This window comes from Elaeis guineensis, chromosome 5 (genome assembly GCF_000442705.2).
Source record: "Elaeis guineensis isolate ETL-2024a chromosome 5, EG11, whole genome shotgun sequence".
Taxonomy (NCBI): domain Eukaryota; kingdom Viridiplantae; phylum Streptophyta; class Magnoliopsida; order Arecales; family Arecaceae; genus Elaeis; species Elaeis guineensis.
The window spans coordinates 130,467,255-130,485,274 of NC_025997.2; the positions used below are offsets into that span (position 1 = coordinate 130,467,255).

At 36.7% G+C, this 18,020-nt stretch overlaps 1 protein-coding gene across 1 annotated transcript in view; it reads left to right on the plus strand.

Annotated features, from left to right (window-relative positions):
* Window positions 1-14,454, plus strand: part of LOC105045628 (pumilio homolog 2) — a 34,977-nt gene extending 20,523 nt beyond the window's left edge. Inside the window, exons 5-9 of the mRNA XM_010923982.4 lie at window positions 1,146-1,358; window positions 1,467-1,577; window positions 12,299-12,493; window positions 13,538-13,712; window positions 14,010-14,454. Coding sequence (XP_010922284.1) covers window positions 1,146-1,358; window positions 1,467-1,577; window positions 12,299-12,493; window positions 13,538-13,712; window positions 14,010-14,047 — 732 coding nt within the window. The 3' untranslated portion in view covers window positions 14,048-14,454. The remainder of the gene's footprint in view (window positions 1-1,145; window positions 1,359-1,466; window positions 1,578-12,298; window positions 12,494-13,537; window positions 13,713-14,009) is intronic.
* The last annotated feature ends 3,566 nt before the right edge of the window (window positions 14,455-18,020 follow it).

Genomic DNA, 18,020 nt, shown 5'->3' on the forward strand with positions numbered 1-18,020 from the left:
TGTTTTAAGGAGCATGTCTTGGACTCATGTGGTTGTGTGGCAGAGATGAGGCTTTAGAAGAATTTTGTACTTGCTGATGGGCTAATACTTGCGAAGGTGGACTTTGGATGAACTCACTCTAGGGCAAGCTGCAAATCTTGATCTCAGATGTTTGGGTGGAGATGGAGAAGATTTATGCGGTGAATTATAAATGATTTATTGAAATATATATTTTGGTCATATCTGTTGGACACTGAAGTCTGTAACACTGCTTAAGGGGCTAATTATAGTTAAAAATCCATCAACATGATGTTTAAGAATAGGATACTATATAGATTTTTGTATAGGTATGTAGAACATGATTCATATCTTCAGGTATTGGAATTTCTATATCAGAACCATTTTCCATTATCTTCATAGTGAAATCATCTCTCTCATTTGAAAAGGAAGCTTGGAGATTAGACTATCAAAGACAAGATCTGCCAACATTTACCATACTGTCTGTAAGTAGTTCTATTCAGTTATTGGTGTTTATATTAAACAGGTAATTTTAGTTTAAAAATTGGCGAATTTGTAATTTAACCGTGGAGTTCTAATTATTTGTAACATGTAAAAACATGTTTGGCTGCTGACATCAAGGTCGAGTCTCGGATGTGTGTATTCTAGCATATCCTTTCTCAGTACACCTACATAACATGAATAAACATGACTGTTATATTTAGATATTTCTCATGTTATATTTGTCCTACATTAACAAGTAGCTTGGTGTATAAATAATGGCCTCAGAAAAGTGTGCCATCTGGTCCTTGTTTGCTCAGGTCTGTTATGTCCTATATTAACTCTGGTTTGTATTTTTTGTTGGCTTCTAGCTCTCCTCATTGCATGTTAGAGCATATTGCAATTATTTATTAAATGGAGAGGGTGCCCATGTTTCTGGGAAAGTTCTGAAAATATCATCTGAACTTACAAAAGTTGTGTTTTTAGACATTGAACTGCAGAAGAAAGTTTTAAGAATTCTGTTGTTGTACTTAATTCATCATATTTATCTGATCTTCCTTTTGATTGTACTTGAATTAAATGGATACATATACATTACAATGCAAATAGATGGCTCAATGTAATTCTTGTGGGTGCAAGTCAACTCTATGTACATACTATTGCTGCAGGCAATAGAAGTTGTTGATTTGGACCAGAAAACAAAAATGGTTACAGAGCTTGATGGCCACATTATGCGTTGTGTGCGTGATCAAAATGGAAACCATGTTATTCAAAAATGCATTGAGTGTGTCCCTCAGGATGCCATTCAGTTTATCATCTCAACCTTCTATGATCAAGTCGTGACTTTATCAACTCATCCATATGGTTGTCGTGTGATACAGGTACAGAAAATGTTTCATGAACTTTCTTATACTTGCTTGCATTGATACTTCAATGTGTATATTAGTCAGTGCTTCATGGACTTTAACATTTTTGCTTTCCTAACTCAGAGGGTGTTAGAGCACTGTGATGATCCTAAAACTCAGCAAATTGTGATGGATGAAATTTTGCAATCTGTTTGCATGTTGGCGCAAGATCAGTATGGCAATTATGTTGTCCAGGTTTGTAGCATCATTGGAGTTTTTCATAGGTTTTCTGTGAATTTTCTGTGAATTTTATGTGGATCCATAGGTTTTCTGTGAATTTTCCTGATGATCATCAAGGATTTAAATTCTTTTCTTTCATAATTTTGCATTGTATTGTTTTTCGTAAATTGATAGCTATATTGAAATTCCAACCATTCTGTGACTGTCTAAATATTGTCATTGCTTGCTCAAGATGATTGTATTTAACCAAACCAAAAGGACACCTTTTATTTAATATTACCATCAGATGATATTACCATCAGATGCAAACGTTGTCAATGTGAGTATGCAGTTAACTCGAAAAGTATTCTTGCATGTTAATGGTTGACTTACAGAATATACATCCTTGAATATAGCTTGACATATATACTTCCATTCAAGGTTGGATCCTACCATAATCCCATTAATTGGAGGCTTCTCCAAGAATTTGCCACTAACCTCTTGAAAGAGGCCATTATTTTGAAGATCTGCTTCTATGTTTGACCAAGATCTCCTTCTAAAGTTGTTTTTGTTTAGCAAATCAAGTGGGTTGTATTTTTAACCACCTAATGATAAGCACATGTTACATTTTTCCCAGTAGTCAAAGACTCAAAATTCTTTTCTTTGCTGGTGGAACATGGACTTTTTATCTAGTATCATGGTATTGTGACCGAACTTAAGCAATCTATCTCGACCCCTTTAGCATTTTGTTAAAGAGATCCCATGAAGCTTGGATGGAGGCGGAAAGGGTATGCTTTTCTTTTTGACACTTTAAATGATGTAAAGAGAAAGGCACTATGACATATGAACCGGATATTACCTCCTGTTATATTGCATTGCTATGAAAAAAACCCAATTTCTTTATGTGATGCATTCTTTGACATAGCTGCTTTGCCTTGTCAAACTTCTGATGTTTACAAGCTTGGCTTCATTGTTCCTTTGTTCAAATTTGTTTTGTGCCTAGATTATATAGTGTCTTCAGTTCTGCATGGCATACATTTATATCTGTTTTATCTCAATGGTTTGATATCTTTGTCGTTGTAGCATAATGTTTGAGTTCCACTAGACTGATGTTATGGAATCTTCTTGGTTTGTACTGTGTGCTATTTGAAAGAATAGTGTCCTACAAGCCAATCGCATGGGTAATGCGAAGGAATTTTTCTGTATTTTCTTTCTACTCATTTGTATGACATTAGTTATTTTTATTTATGAGGTATTGTGTTTTATCATTTGCTGCATTATATCTTTATGATTATGATAAACCCCATAGATTAGGGTAATGATTTTAGGATCATGATGAGATCATGTCAGTGAGATCTAAAATCTTGATAGCTCCAATCTAAAATATTTTCTATTGTTGGATCATCGAGTCAGGGATCGATGATATCGGTAAGACTGATACATCTTATGTATGCTCGATGGAGAGGGTGATTGATCTCACAATCACTTGTATGGTGATACTAATACAAGGATATAGGTGTTCATTAGAGAATGAGTTCACTGAACTAATCCACAGGAAGAACATTTGATGGAGATTTACAGCATGTCGACAGATGATTCTCCAGTGGGAGTGGTGCAAGTGATCCTTTGATCTGAGATCACCATGGTACCTTGTGTATATGGATCCTTACTTTGGTTTATTTCCTAGCATGCCACTTTGAGATGTGTGTGGGATATTCTGGGTATGGTGAAGTGTGCATGGAGGTTGTGAGTGGTCAACAAAGAATCAGTCACTCCTTGTAGGAGGAGAGAACATTCTATGTGATCTCATAAGATGATGACTTTGAGTTTTTGACTAGAGCAGGGATAAACAGTAGAAAAGATTTCTACTGATTCATCAATCGAGTCGTTATCATTGGATCGAGATACATATGGATAGGTATTTGGGCTTGACATGTTTCCATGCCCATGGCCTGTCTGGGATGTTGTGATTGAAGGATTGAATTGCACGGTAACTCACTACGGAAGGATAATTTTGGTATTTCTATCAAATTTCAAATCTTCCGGATAGTCATGACACGTTGTTAGACGTCAATCTTGACTTGTGGACTCATCAGAATTAAAAAAATTTAATTCAAAAATTAATTAAGAAGAGTCCTAGTTGATTGAGACTCTTGAGTTGACCTAATCTGATCGGATTAGGATTACGTTGAGAGTTTAGATCCACTGCTGGCTAGATTTGGAATTCAATGGGTCACACACAATAGGAATTTGGTCTTGGTCTAATCTATTTGGATTTATTGTAAATCCAATAGGTTAATTAAATTGCTAGCACATGAATTAATCAAGTTCCCAATTGGATTCAGTGCAAAGGTGTTTGTGCTAATCCTTGACTTGTTGTCTTGACCTAATGTGATTAGATTTGAACCTACAAATAAATAGGTGGCTTATCTGATTTTTATGGAAGAGTTCCATAAGTGATCAACTTCCTCCACGTCAAAACCACATGCCAAATAATGGCACGCCCATTTATTTTGTGCATTTAAGAGAAGTCCTTCTGGTTTACTCCTCTTAAATTTCTTTCCATATTCCACTCGTTCCTTTGGTTTTTGCACCATGAGATAGACCTTTGGGATGTATGGATGTGGAAGAGGAGTCCTTCTTTGGGAAGGAACTCACACGCCACAAAATAAATGATCGCCCTTTTTTTGTGCGTTGAATATGGAAGAGTTATTATTTTGGACTCTTGAATTCACGCCCATTCCCTTATCCCACGCGCCATAAGATGGTTTCTTGATTTTTGTATGCAGAGGAGTCCTGCTTGTTAACCTCTTTTTATTCCACGCCTTAGTCTTTTGGTTTCCACGCAAAAATTAATTTTTAGCGTGTAAGGGATAATGGACGCCAAGAGTTGGCGCCCCTTGGAAACATTTGTGGCATCCTTTCATACCTTATATATCTGATCCAAGAGGTTTAGGCGTGGGATTAGATAAGGAAAAGATAGAAAAAAATTGAAAAGAAAAAGACAGAAAAGGGAGAGAAAAATAGGAAGGAAGAGAGGAGAAAAAAGAAAGCATATGATGCTTGTACTAAAATCAGATTATTCAAATATTGAACATCTAATCTGATTTTTATGTGGTGAGATCATTTGGGAAATAGTTCCTAGAGTGGTCCTAGTGGAGGTCTCGAAGGCATACAAGCAATGGTGTAATCGTTCTTGCAAAAGACGATTGGCAGCGAACTTGCGAAGAAGGCTGCAGCACTACGTCGAATTGAGAAGGATTCTGATTAGTCTCGTGTGGATCACCGTAGGAGGGTTTCTATTTTGGAATCGTGGAGATCTCATGATTACCAGATCATCGTTTTCATGTTGGTATAAGGCTTCTGATCTCTTCTTGTCATACATGCTTATGTTGTTTGATTGTAATTATCAAGGTGTTTTTAGGATTTTATGTTTCGGTAGTATAGTTTAATTGTTAAACTTGTTTTCAATTGTTGAATACATATAAAATTTTTTGAAATTTACATTCCGCTGCGTCACCGGAATCCAACAGTGGTATCAGAGCCACTCTTGATTGATTCAATCAAATATCATGTTATTATTGTGACATGGATTAGATCCAGTTCATATTATGTCAAAATCAGATTTTCTGAATGATGTTTAATTGATATTTTTGATGCATTTTTTTGTTAATGATAAAGTGTTGTCAATCCATGATCGAACTTGGATATGAGTTTCTATGGTTTTTAGACTTGTGTGACAAGTTTAAGTTAGATCCCATGATCTAATTTTCTATGGAGTTGTAAATCCAATGCATGTGATGCGTGAAGCCTTGGAATGATACATTGGATGTATATTGCCAAGACTTAGGGTTCTTGCATTTGATGCATTTACCTAAGATCCAAGGGCCTCCCACCATGTTATTTGGGCACTCGCCATCGTGGGTCTTCCATCTTGATTGTTGTTCAAGGTATGCGTGGAGTCGAAAAATTTTGATCGTGGAAAGGATGCCTCAGACATGTATTAGGATTTTTACCGATGGATTTGTTTAACTATAATTCATTGATCTAATATGATTAGAATTAATGATTATAGATTAAATCAAATTCATAGTTCTAATTTGATTTGAAATTCTGTTTAATTTAGGATTGATCAAATTGTCATTGATCTAATTTGATTAGGATTTGAGTCATGGTTGACCGAATCTATGCTAATCTAATTGGATTGAGGTTAATTTAAGAATTGATCAACTTAACTCAAAAGAATGACAAATGATTGACTTATAATTAAATTTGGATCGAGAGTTGAATCCGAATCAAAATCTCTAGATGGGCTCTATGTCCATATATTTAAACATCTCTATCGACATGTTTATGAATGATATCACAATTAAGATAACATGAGAAGTTAGTTATCATGTTTTATAATTATTATAAAATACATGTTGAGTGGTTATGGACTATGGTACATTCATGTGATGGATGTATGTATGAATGCTTCCCTATTGGCTAATGATATAAATGTATCTGCAAAAGTTGCAATAGGGGCTGGGTGTCCCTGATGTATTGTATCATCAGCTGTATCTTTCTTTTGTACGTTCCCAACTGTTGATTGGGATTTTTACATATTGATGTAAAATTATAGAAAAAAATTATTTGAAAAATAGATAGAAATTGTTTTTTTCTATTTTCAGATAAAGATCAAGCATTCATAGAAGTCTTCATGGAGATGAAGACTGGACTACCAGACATTTGTAGAGCAAAGGCGCATTAAGATTGATCATGAGATGGTTCAATCTATGATGCACCTAGGATTAGACCCATATACCATCCCGTGGCTCGGATGATTTTTTCAGAAGTTCATAACCATTAAATTTCCTATATATGCTCTTACATGCTGGTAGTTAGAATTAAAATTTAAATGATGCATTTTTATATATATGTTTTGGATGTGCATGAGACTTAAGTCCCTCATTTAAATTATATTAAGTCATAATGGCGAAGTGTTAAGAACACTATCCATGTCTTTCTTCATGCTAAACCAATATTATGTCAAGAACCATAGTAGGCTTGTTGTGCTATCCACAAGGCTTGCTGTGGGGACTGATTTAATACTGTCTTGGTGCATAATGAAGTTAATGGTACTTAGCTTATACTAAGTCAATATAGGATGTCAAAAACTATAGTGAGTTTGTTGTGCTATCCACAAGGCTTGCTATAGAGATTGATACGATGTTGACTAAGTGATGCTTATAGCATATTTTGGTAGTGCTGCCTTGTTGTGCTATCCACAAGGATAGTATTATTCAGATATGACCATATAGAATTGAAGGGTATGATTTAACTAAAATAATATAGTTTGTTGTGCTATCCACAAGGCTATAAGTATTTTAGAGGTAAAAGTTATGTTGAGAGTTGCATGAGATGTAATTGGTAAAGAGTTACCTACCCTTGAACTCATAGGAACTTGTTGTGCTATCCACAAGGCTTTTTATGAGGAATTGGGATTTCAACCCCACTAAAGAACTTCATGATAGGTTCTTCGTTTTCCATACTTGAGGGCTATGAAATTCATTAAAATAGTGAGAGACACATTTAGATAAAAATCTCATCTAAATTGTGCATGTCATCATGAGTAGTCATTTTATGTTCTTATATATTCATCTGCATCTTCACTATCACTGTATGGTATATTTTTAAAATTAATCGAACTTCATAAAATGGTTGAGGAACCTGAGAATAGTTCTCACATAGGAGATAGTCTCCTATTCTTCTGATTCTGATTTGATCAGAGATGATATACTATAAAGAAAGAAAAACCGCATATGCGATATGGCTGGGATTGACAGTATAATTGTCAAATGTATCCTGATTAACTTAATTCTATGATTAAGTCATTATCATGGATAGTGAGTTAATCCAGGATTTGATCCTACTAACTCTTCTGGATTCTTTCTTTAGTATTTCTTAGAAGAAAAAGATGAAGATTGTCTTTACTATGGGTATTTATTATCATTACAGTAATGATGAGTATTAGAGATAAATTGTAAGAGTTGTCTTGCAAATGTGAAGCAGTAGCAGGATGCAAAAGGTTGCATTTGCTAATGGTTTGTATGCGATACAAACTAATATATCATTGAGTGTTTCAGCTTTAGAATTTTGGATATGTGATACTTTATATAGGTTCCACTTATGTAAAGCATTGCTGGATTTATAAAGCTGAAGTGTTGTGATTATATGTTTTTTGGCAATGATGGACCGTCCATTCATGCTAAAGCTGTAGGAACTTATTCATATAACCTCCTAACAAAGTTTAGAAACTAGTAGACTGTTGTTATATGCCTAAATTTATCAGAATCATTATTTCAATTCCTTTGTTGTTATAGCATGATTTTGAAATTAATGTAAAGAGTAAAAGTTACTCTCCTTTTGGTAAATTTTATGGCTATGGATTTATGATAATGGTCTTATGTTTCTATCACTCAATGATGTTGTTCTTCATATTGATGAGAATAAGAAAAGAATATATAATGGTCACATATCTCTGGCTTTGCCAACTTGGCTATTTTTGTGAGTCAAAGATAAACAAGTAATACAAAGAAGAGCTTATTGTTCTGTATGATTCTGAATCATATATAACTTGTAAATCTTGTCTCATGGATAAAATGATCAAGATCTCATTTACTGGACATGGGAAAAGGCAAGCAAAGTATTAGGTCTCGAACATATGGATGTTCGAAGACTAATAATATCTCGATCCAGAGATGGACACTCTATATATGATATGGTGTGTTTCTTAATATGTTTCACAAATCTTGTTATCTCATTCTAGAGATATGTCCTAGAAATTACTGCATATGTTTTGAATTAGATATCATTAAAATCTGTTACTAGCACTCTATATGAGATATGAAAAAGGAAGAGGCAGGTTGTCCAACTTATGTGAAAAGAATTGATGTACATAAGTTTTGTGCTAAATCAGATTTATATAAGTTTATAGGTTATCCTAAGAGTAGTATGTGATACTATTTCTACTACTCTACTGGACAAAAGGTGTTTTGTCAGTAGGTATGCCATCTTTTGAAAAAAAAAAATTTCTAAGAAGGGGACAGTAGGAGGATATTGAACTTGAAAAGTTCAAGATCTTGAACTATCCTATCATAATCTGTGGAGTGTCCATAAGTTGATCCTCGATCAGATGTGCTCATTGATAAGGCACAACCATAAAACACACCTCATCGAAAGTCAAACTGAGTGTGTAATGTACCACTTAAAATATGGGTTTGTCATTGAGAATGACGATACACCATACATTATTGAGAATGATGTTTTCTTGATCTATTCAGAAATAGTCATGAGTAGAGACTCTGACAGATGGTTTGAAACTATGAAATTCAAAATGAACTTTCTGTACATCAACTAAGTATGGACTATGATTGAAGCACCTATGAGTATGACCCAATTAGTTGCTAACAGGAATGTCAATCCGGATTTTTGCTTGCTATAACCGCACACCATCTAGAGAGTTTGTCTCAAGTGGGAGGGCAAATCCATTTATGGATTAAAGCAGGCATTGAGGAGTTGGTACTTCTATTTTTGATGAGATAGTCAAAATGTTTGATTTTATCAAAATATGGATGAACCAAGTGTGTGCAAGAAGACAAGTGGAAGTCTCACTAACTTTTTAATTTTTGTATGTGAATGATATACAGCATATTGGGAAGGTAGTCTCAATATTGCGCTCGATCAATGACATGCTTATCATAAAAGTTTTCATGGAAAAGACTTAGGTGTAGCATCCAATATATTTGGCATCTATAGTCATAGATGTAAGTGGATGCTAGGCTTGTCCCAGTCTAGGTACATGGATTTTATGTTGAAGGGGTTCAACATGAATGGGTGTAAAAGTGTTTATATTCAATATACCAAGCCTGATGTGATTTATGCCTTGTGCATAATCATTGATTTCAGACAGATCCATGATAGGATCTTTTGAAAACTGTGAAAAGCATTCTCAAAGTACTTGAGAAGTACTAGAGGAGCAGTGAATTGGAAGAGTTCCAAACAGCAAACTGTATTTGATTCAGTTAAATGCTGTTAGTAAAGATTGCTAAGAAAAGTTGTCTGATGAAAGGGTTCATCACTGAGTTGGGTGTGGTCTCATCAGAAACTCACGCACATCCTAAGGCATTTTCACCTCATTCATGATTTGATCATAAAATGAGTTCATATAAAGAATAGTATAATAGACAAATTCACTAAGCCTTAACACAGCAGCAGTGTGTTCGTCACCTTGATTGCATGGGCATCAGGTACGGGGCGATTGGCTTAAGTGCAAGTTGAAGTTGAAAAAATAGTGCCCTACAAGCCAATCGCATGGGTAATGTGAAGGGACTTTTCTGTATTTTTTTTCTACTCATTTGCATGACATTAGTTATTTTTATTTATGAGATATTATGTTTTATCATTTGCTGCATCATATTTTTATGATTATGATAAACCCCATAGATTAGAGTAATGATTTTAGGATCATGATGAGATCATGCTAGTGAGACCTAAAATCTTGATAGCTCCAATCTAAAATATTTTCAGTCATTAGATCATCGAGTCGGAGATCGATGATATCGGTAAGATTGGTACATCCTATGTATGCTCGATGGAGAGGGTGATTGATCTCACAATTACTTGTGTGGTGATACTAATACAAAGATGTAGGTGCTCATTAGAGAATGAGTTCACTGAACTGATCCACACGAAGAACATCTGATGGAGTCTTACAGCATGTCGACAGATGGTTCTCTATGGGAGTGGTGCAAGTGATCCTTTGACTTGAGATCACCATGGTATTTTATGTATATATATCCTTACTTTGGTTTATTCCCTAGCATGCCACTTTGAGATGTGTGTGGGATATTCTGGGTATAGTGAAGTGTGCATGGAGGTTGTGAGTGGTCAATAAGGAATCGGTCACTCCTTGTAGGAGAACATCCTATGTGATCTCATAGGATGATGACTCTGAGAGTCTTTGATCAGAGCAGGGATGAACAGTAGAAAATGTTTCTACTGGTTCATCAATCGAGTCATCATCATTGGATCGAGATACATATGGATAGGTATTTGGACTTGATATGTTTCTATGCCCATGGTCTGTCTAGGATGTGTGATCGAAGGATTGAATTGCACGATAACTCGCCACGGAAGGGTAATTTTGATATTTTTATCAAATTTTAAATCTTTCAGATAGTCACGATACGTTGCTAGACATCAATCTTGACTTGTGGACTCATCAGAATTAAAAGAGTTTAATTCGAGAATTAATTAGGAAGAGTCCTAGTTGATTGGGATTTTTGAGCTGACCTAATCTGATCGGATTAGGGTTACGTTGAGAGTCAGAGTCCACTGCTGGCTAGATTTGGAACTCAATGGGTCACACACAATAGGAATTTGGTCTTGGTCTAATTTATTTGGATTTATTGTAAATCCAATAGATTAATTAAATTGCTAGCACATGAATCAACTCAAGTTCCCAATTGGGTTCAGTACAATGGTGTTTGTGCTAACCCTTGACTTGTTGTCTTGATCTAATGTGATTAGGTTTGAATCTACAAATAAATAGGTGGCTTATTTGATTTTTATGGAAGAGTTCCATAAGTGATCAACTTCCTCCACGCCAAATAATGGCACGCCCATTTATTTTGTGCGTTCAAGAGAAGTCCTTCTGGTTTACTCTTAAATTCCTTTCCATATTTCACTCCTTCCTTTGATTTTTGTGCCATGAGATGGACCCTTGGGATGTATGGACGTGGAAAAGGAGTCCTTTTCTGGAAAGGAACTCACACGCCACAAAATAAATGGTCACCCCTTGTTTTTGTGCATTGAATATGGAAGAGTCATTATTATTTTGGACTCTTGAATTCACGCCCATTCCCTTATCCCACGCGCCATGAGATGGTGTCTTGATTTTTGTACGCAGAGGAGTCCTTCTGTTTATTAACCTCTTCTTATTCCATTTCCACGCAAAAATTAATTTTTAGCGTGTAAGGGATAAGGGATGCCAAGAGTTGGCGTCCCTTGGAAACATTTGTGGCGCCCCTTTATACCTTATATAAGGGGCGCCCCATATGGGATATAATGTGATCCAAGAGGGCTTTAGGCGTGGGATTAGATGAGGAAAATATAGAAAAAATCTGAAAAGAAAAAGACAAAGAAAAGGGAGAGAAAAATAGAAAGGAAGAGAAGAGGAAAAGGAAAGCATGTGATGCTTGTCCTAAAATCAGATTGTTCAAATATTGAACATCTAATTTGATTTTTATGTGGTGAGATCATTTGGAAAATGGTTTCTAGAGTGATCCTAGTGGAGGTCTCGAAGGCATACAAGCAGTGGTGCAATCCGTTTTTGTGAAGGACGATCGGCAGTGAACTTGCGAAAAAGGCTGCAGCACTACGTCGAATTGAAAAGGATCCTGATCAGTCTTGTGTGGATCACCGTTGGAGGGCTTCTACTTTGGAGTTTTGTGGAGATCTCATGATTACCAGATCATCGTCTTCATGTTGGTATATGGCTTCTAATCTCTTTTTGTTATACATGCTTGTATTGTTTGATTGTAATCATCAAGGTGTTCCTAGGGTTTTGTGTTCCGGTAGTCTAGTTTAATTGTTAAACTTGTTTTCAATTGTTGAATACATGTAAAAATTTTTGAAATTTATATTCCGCTGCGTCACCGGAACCCAACACTATTATGGATCTCCTCACTTCCATGTTGCTTGAATTGTAACAGCATGTATTGGAGCATGGAAAACCTCACGAGCGATCTGCCATTATCAAGAAATTAGCTGGACAGATAGTTCAGATGAGCCAACAGAAGTTTGCATCAAATGTTGTTGAGAAGTGTTTGACTTTTGGTGGCCCTGAAGAACGTCAAATTTTGGTAAATGAGATGCTTGGCTCCACTGATGAAAATGAGCCACTCCAGGTTTGTTGTTTGTCTTTTTTTATGAGTTATGATATGGTTATGGTAACATTATCCATCTTTCCTGGAAAACTATGGCATGAGATCCAGTTCTGCCTGCCCTGTGTTGAGCTTGTCTTGTAGCTACAGCGTTAATGGCTTCACTTTACCATTTCCCTATGCCGTGAGAAATTTCCACTTTTTTCTTGTTCATGCAGTAAAAAGCTATAAGACACCCTTTATTGGTTGCACTTTTGCAAGCGACACATTATGAGCATACCCTGACTTCCTCTTATGCATATACTACATCATTGTTTTCATACAATATTTGAATTTCCATATGTTTTAAAGTTGACTGATCCTTTGCAGTTTAGGATGATTTTGTCATTCTCATTAAAACCTTTGCTTTCCTACAAGATGTGTAAACTGTGAATAATGCCTTTTGCCGAATCATGCTGTATCTATACTGGAAAAAAGAAGGGAGAAAAAGTTACGAGAAATGGACAAATATTTAGCACTTTAAAGTCTCAAAGTTACAGATATACTGCAGTTCGTGCTTTAGATGCTCAGAAAATGAGAAACAAAGGAAACTAGATCGCATAATATATGTGGGATTAAAACATAATAGCATCATGGTTGCGTGCTACTTATCTTGAACTGTGAACACACTGGCTGGTCTGAATAGTCTGAGATTTTTGAATAATTGTGCTGTGTGGAGTTCAATACAAGTCAGTTTGCTGTGATTTGATCAAAATTTTCATTTTACAAATCCGGACTGATAAACTGTCATCCCAATCAGTTCGAATAGTTTGGTTATAGTTCACTGAATGTTGTTGTCGCTACCTATCAACAACAGAAAGGAAAAACCTCTATTTGGAGATAATCATGTAATGAAAGTTAGTAATGTATGGTTTGCTTCTTGTAATTTAAGAACCCTTTCCTGCTAATGTAAAAAAGCATTTTCGGTTGATAACTATTCATGGATGAAAAGAGAAAAGAGATACTTGTTTGCTGGAACATTTAGGCATCTCACTTACATGCTCCCCCTTTTCTGTGTGTGGGTGGCAGGCCATGATGAAAGATCAATTTGCTAACTATGTTGTACAGAAAGTATTGGAGACTTGTGATGATCAGCAACGTGAGTTGATCCTTTCACGAATAAAGGTCCACTTGAATGCACTGAAGAAATATACTTACGGAAAGCATATAGTTGCTCGTGTAGAGAAACTTGTTGCAGCTGGGGGTAAGGCATACTTCTCTCTACTATTCCTATCACTTGGTAAAATCTATATTTCCCTTTGTGCTCAAAAGAAAGGCCACCTATTGGATATTACATAGGCACCCTAAGTTTAAGTCAATCATGTGTCTTCAGGAGTGTATGCTTCCTATTCCATCTTGTCTACATGAGTTTTGCATATAGAGTGATGGTGGTTCTGTTTCCATGAACTGATCCTTGCATTTATATTTTTAGTGCCTCCTTTAATCTCCCACAGGGTCGTTAATAATTGACCAGTCTAACGGGTTTTTCTTTCCTTCACAGAAAGGAGGATTGGACTGCAGTCCTCATATTCCTCTTAGATGGCATAGGAACGAAGTTGTACAGCTAACTGAGGCTAGTGTGAACTCCTTTTATCTATTTAATGGGCAGGTACAAGCTGGCTGGGAATAAAAATGTTGCTTGTACTGGAAAACTGTACATTCTGTAGTTTGAGGTTATAGTTTATATGCCAAGCCTGAGGCTCAGAAGGTTAGTATACCTGCTGCCCCTGCACGGGAGATTAATGTCTGTACAAGCTTTTATGGGTGTAAAGAGATGGTAAAGGAAAGATGCATATGGTAGCATGACTGTACAAATGTAGCGACGTGGAGAGCTGTCAGTTGTTTAGGACTTAGCAGAATCTTAATTCTCTTTGGTTTTTTTTTTTTATTACTCATGGATTTTATAGTACATTATAAACAATTTTCACATGCCATTCACTTGTTTATGGTTAAGCCTTTGGTTTTATTTAGCTCATGATTTTCTCCGAAGTTTTATATTGCTATATTGCCGCCGGTGTTTTATGAATCATATCCAAGTCTTAATGCTTTTTCTCTTATGTTAGTTTCACTGGTATTTTCTATCGAAAATTCTTCTATTTAAACTCTTGAAACTCTCATTTGGTTCTTGTCTACCTGGCCTGGCTGCTTTTGTGTTAATAGCTTGGATTTTGAGCTCATTACCTGCGAACTTGGTTTTTTCAGACTTACCTGCCTTTGTTGCATGTAATGGAATCTTGTTTCATGGGTATACAAACTTAATACATCTCCTAGCTTCAGCCTAAGATAAAAAGAGTTATACTGTATGTTCATCTGTTTCATTTTCTCTAAGCACTTCTTTGTGAAAGTATCCATTGGCAGCATATATAGATGAATTTTCTCGATGTTATCACCTAGCATGTGGTCACCTTAATTAGTTGCATGTACTCAATTTCGGACATAAGGATGTTATTAATTTCCTGAGTATGCCGTTTTTGGTTTGATTTTGTTCTATGTATGGCACCAGAATACCATGTTTTAGAGTAAACAAGCAACTTGTATTTTAACTCCGGCCATCAGGGTACGCAATAACCTAGTCTCCTATAAGACGATAGCTATAATTACCTTAAGTCCAGTCTGCTGCAATTTACGTGCCAATTATTGACGGAGAGTGAGAGAGGAACGTTCTGCATGGCTTATTGCTTGGCAAACTTCCTTTCGCGTGTTAATAAACATGGTAGGATACATCATCCATGGCAGCCATTTGTGTGTATCTTGTGCCAACTAGCTGCTCCAATGAACATGTGTTAAAGCTAAAATTATTTTGGTTGCAAATTGTTTTTGGAAAAAAAAATGCCATACCTTTCTTGTTAGTCTCCCCCTAATGTGGCATATCATGGTTTGACTGCCCCCTTGTCTCCCAAGCTGATGACCTTACTGGGTAACTGAGTAGAGCCCATAACATTACTCGTCATTTTGGGTGGGTGGTTACGGTCGGCTGGAAATTTGTTAAGAAGCACTTTCGGTAGCCAATATCATTCTATTCTCATAATATCCAGTGGTGTACCGGGGATGCAAAGATGATCCCAGACAAATTAACTTCTCCTTGGGCTTGTTTGATAAATTTTTCTTCTATGTAAGCTCTAGGTTTTTGAAGAATCGGGGACAGAATTCCTTGAAAGTCAGTGGAAACTCCATTCATCAAAAGCAGAGCTTTTGCTTCCATTGATGTTGGAGACCTTTGCATCATTATGAATTTTGCTTAAAGCGCAGGCTGATGAAGGTTCAAACTAACAGCCTCGTTACTATTATGGGCTCCTGTTTTTGTTATGTATTAATAATGATATTTATTTAACTCCTATGTTGTCACAACAGCGGCAATACGATGATAATAGCTTCTTTTTCATAATTTATCTCAAAAAATAGATATTTTAAGATCGCAATCTTCATGCCAATTTAGAAGAAGAATTATTTAATTGATGCATAGTGATTTGGTAAGATAATAGTGTTGTGGTAGAAATTCATCTTGAAGTCGGATCGATTAGAATTTGGTAGCGAGTGCAGGACTGCGACGGTTGGATGATGGCAGCAGAATCTACAAGAAAAATCTTTGATTGGAGTGGATTTCAGTGGGGATCTTCCGATGCTCAAATCAGAAATCTGAAGAAACATGTAAGAAGGAGTGTTAAGAGATTGTACGCGCGTACCTTGAAGGTTCTCTAGAGGTTTTTTATAAGCGAGGGTTGGAGAGCCGTTTTAGGCAGATTACGTGACAGATTTAGGTGCGATATGGTAAGATTTTTGATCAAAATTTTTAAGATCAGATGGTTACACCTGTCTTATTTATTCTGGAGCCAAATAAATGTCGTGGGTGCTTTTGAATTTTGAAATAAGGGTGCTGATTGGATTAGACTAGTTTTTTTTGTTGAGGCTTCGGCGTGGTCCGATGGAGGCAGGTGCCGAAGGAAAGAAGCGGTTGGAACCAATTGCGTTCAGTGAGATAAGACCGATGAGGGTTGAAGCACACCTGCGGCTGAAGTTGGAGATCGGCCAGTTCAGGTGTCCGATTGTCTACACATCTTGGACAGATGTCGGATATTAGCTACCATGAAGATTGAGATAGGCTTGAGACCAAAGTTAGGATGAGGCCGAAGTTAGGAATGGCTGATTCTGGGTGTTCTGCTTAGGGGGAGTATTAGGAGTCAAAGATCATTAGGGGCCGAAGACTTCAAACGGTTCTTTTACGGTACAGGAGAAACACACTCTTTTGGGATTGAACACTTCCATCCCTGACTGTGCCGTCATATCAGCCTTGCATATGATATCACCTACCTTTTCAATAATCCATGTCTTCGGTCTGGATGATAAATTTTTTCCCAACACATATCCTCTACTCTTGATTTTGATGTGGACGAAGGGAGTCCATGAGTTTTGACTCGTCGAAGACATGCTGTTCTTCTCGTCGAAATGGTGTTTGTGATCCTTGGGTGGAGTGAACGGTCATATCAATGAATAATCATGACCAAGAGGTGGTTGGTGGAATTCAAAAAGTGATATGTCTTGTTTCCTGCACAAATCATTAATGGGCCGACTGGTGTGTCCGTACGTCAATAGAATTGTGCCAAGTGTTAGTCATGAGATGGTTAGACAGGATTTGATATTTGGATAATTCTGATCTTCTGTGCCTATAAAGGAGGTTGTGCTTCCTACCTTCTTCTTTCATGCTTTCAAACTCTTCCAAATCTTTCTTTTTCTCCTCTGGTTCTCTTCCTTGTTCCGAGAGCTTTTTCGATCGCCAGCAGCTTCTCTTGGAATTGTCGTCTTTACTTCCTACGGAATCATTGTCCTCATCTCTTGTGTCACCGTAGGTTGGTCTCCTTCCTTCTTTTGTTTCTTTAGTCCGATCATCCTTCTTTCTGCATCCATTTTCTTTTCTGTTCTTTTCTTTGCATCTCCTAATGGCAGGTTTCGAGAGTCTTAATAAGAACTGATCTTTCGGATTATCTTCCTCTTCGAAGAAAGCTCCCATCGGTGTGGGTGAAGGGCACGGTGTTGTATCCCTCTTCGTTCCTGACACAATTGGATCCAAAGTGGGCACGGAGGACCTGAGTGTTATCTGTGTCCCAAATGGAATCCTGACTGCCTTCGAATTAGAGTGTTCTTGGCCTAATGGTAAGGTTGGCAGTCCTCCTCCTAATAGAATTGGCCTGTATGAAGAGACTTTCAAAGTCGGACTTAGGCTTCCTATCCATTCTTTTGTTGTCGAGCTCTTTCATTTTTTTGATCTTTTCCTTTGTTCTGTCATTCCTAACTCTTTTCGTTTTATCATTGGCTTTCTTGTTCTTTGTTCTAAAGCCAGAGTCCATCTTTCTCTCTCTTTTTTTCGATCCTTCTATACTATAAAAAGACGTAACGATAATTGATGGTATATCTCTCTGCTAGTGGGGGGGGTCTCTGCTTTGATAAGGAGGGCTCCTTCTTCATCTCCGGACGAATATAGTTAGGAGTTTTTCGAAGGTGCTTCATCTCCAGACGA